The sequence below is a fragment of the Camellia sinensis genome, chromosome 2 (genome assembly GCF_055761805.1).
Source record: "Camellia sinensis isolate YWXY chromosome 2, ASM5576180v1, whole genome shotgun sequence".
Lineage (NCBI taxonomy): Eukaryota > Viridiplantae > Streptophyta > Magnoliopsida > Ericales > Theaceae > Camellia > Camellia sinensis.
The window spans coordinates 151,740,061-151,742,303 of NC_138962.1; the positions used below are offsets into that span (position 1 = coordinate 151,740,061).

At 39.0% G+C, this 2,243-nt stretch overlaps 1 protein-coding gene across 1 annotated transcript; it reads left to right on the plus strand.

Moving 5' to 3' along the window:
* Nucleotides 1-1,737: 1,737 nt before the first annotated feature.
* On the plus strand, nucleotides 1,738-2,043 carry LOC145819151 (putative mitochondrial protein AtMg01250). The gene has a single exon (XM_082913111.1). The coding sequence runs from the start codon at nucleotides 1,738-1,740 to the stop codon at nucleotides 2,041-2,043; it is 306 nt and encodes a 101-aa protein (XP_082769237.1).
* Nucleotides 2,044-2,243: the final 200 nt, after the last annotated feature.

A 2,243-nucleotide genomic window follows, 5' to 3' on the forward strand; every position in this document is an offset into this window, starting at 1 on the left:
ACGGCGTAGAGTTAGACAGGTTATGCAAGATAGAAATGTGGATGTTCTGCTTCTACAAGAAACGAAAAAAAGTAGTACGGAAGAGATGTTTGTTCGATCATTTTGGCCGTGGGAGAGGATGGAGTTTATGGCTGTTGATTCTGAAGGTAGTGCTGGAGCGTTATTGAGTATATGGAATCCAAAGGTGTTTCAGCTGCTAGATTGTTGCTGTCATAGAAATTTCCTACTCATATTAGGTATAGCTCTTAGTTCATTTGAATGTGTTTTTATAAATGTTTATGGTCCTAATGATGTGTCCAAAAGAGCATTGTTGTGGGACACTATTATTAATATTAGAACAAGTGTCCAAAAGCCTTGGTGTATGGGAGGGGATTATAATGAAATTAGAAATATTGAGGATAGAAGAGGTTGTGTTAAGAGAGACAGAGGAATGTTAGAGTTTAACAATTTCATTGACCAGCTGGAGTTGGTGGAAGTTCCTATGTTAGGTAGAAGATTTACTTGGTGTAATTCTATGGAGGGGGAGCGGTGGAGTAAGATTGATAGGTTTTTGCTGGACGCAATATGGTTGGAAAAGTTTAGGTTTCAGATGTGGGGTTTACCCAGATTGGTGTCTGATCATTGTCCACTTTTGTTGATGGAAGATGAGAGGAATTGGGCGCCTAGACCTTTTAGGTTCCTTAATGCTTGGACACTGCACCCAAGTTTTCTTTCAGTTGCTAAAAAAGCTTGGTCGGAGCATCAGGTACAAGGCTGGGCTGGTTATAGAGTGCAAAGAAGGTTAGGTGGTATGAAAGTTGAATTGAAAAAATGGAACATTGAAGTGTTTGGATTGGTTGAGGAACAACTAAAAAAACTAGAGGAGGAATTGCATGCATACGACTTATTAGCAAAATCTAGGGAATTAGCATCCATTGAAATTGAATCTAGAAGGGAGGCAAAACATTTGGTTTGGAAGCTCAGAAAAAGGAAGGACTGGTTATGGTTTCAAAAGTCTAAGTTGAATTGGGCTCAACATGGTGATAGGAACATGAGGTATTTTCACGTTTGTGCAAGTAAGAGCCAAAGAAGAAATATGGTGGACTCAGTGGTAGTTAATGGGGTTAGGATTGAAGATCCTGAGCTTGTGCGACTTGAAGTGGTCAAACATTTTTCAAAGGCATTTGCTAAAAAGTGGCCATCCAAGCCTATGATGTTTGGAAATTTTGTATCAATTGGTAATGTACACAGAGGGGAGGTTCTTGAACCTGAGTTTACAATGGAAGAAGTCTGGGAAGTAGTGAAAGATTGTGATGGGAATAAAGCGCCAGGGCCAGATGGATTCAGCATGGCATGCATTCAGAAATGTTGGAAGTTCATGAAGAGTGTCTTGTTTGACTTTATGAAGGAATTCTACCATCATGGTAAACTGGTTAGAGGACTGAATAGCTCCTTTATCACCCTTGTCCCAAAAAAAGAGTGTCCTAATGGTTTGTCAGATTATCGACCTATCAGTTTGATAGGGGTTGCTTATAAAATATTAGCAAAGGTGCTTTCACGAAGATTGAAGAAGGTGATACCAGAAGTTATCAGTGAAATTCAAACAGTTTTGTTGGGTGGAAGAAATACCTTCGATGGAGTAATGATTGCCAATGAGGTTGTGGATTGGTGGAAAAAGTCAAAATGGGAGGGAGTTATTTTAAAGCTTGACTTCGAAAAGCATATGATTCAGTTAAATGGGAGTATCTGTTTTCCATGATGGCAAATTTAGGGTTTGAAGAAAGATGGATTAGATGGATAAAAACTTGCGTAACCACAGCAAGAGTTTCTGTCTTAGTTAATGGATCTCCCACTAATGAATTCTGCCCACAAAAGGGGTTGAGGCATGGTGATCCTTTGTCACCTTTCCTATTCAATATTGCAGCAGAAGGGTTGAATCTGCTGCTAGAAAGGGCTAAGAGTTTGGGTGTAATTAAAGGATCTTCTGTTGGATCTGTAGGGTTAAAACTATCTCATCTTCAGTTTGCAAATGATACTATTCTATTTTGTGCAGCAGAGTGGTAGAAGATTGTTAATGTCAAAAGAATTCTTAGATGCTTTGAGGTGATGTCAGGTTTGGCGATCAATTTTCATAAAAGTGTGGTGTGTGGTGTAGGAATAAGTGATGATCAGGTTCACGAATTTGCTTTATTATTGCATTGTTTATCTCAGAAGTTACCTCTTAAGTATTTAGGTCTACCACTTGGTGCAAATCCTAGAAGGAA

Excerpts from the sequence above, each read along its gene's own strand:
- LOC145819151 (XM_082913111.1), top strand. The coding sequence starts at position 1,738 with ATGGCAAATTTAGGGTTTGAAGAAAGATGGATTAGATGGATAAAAACT.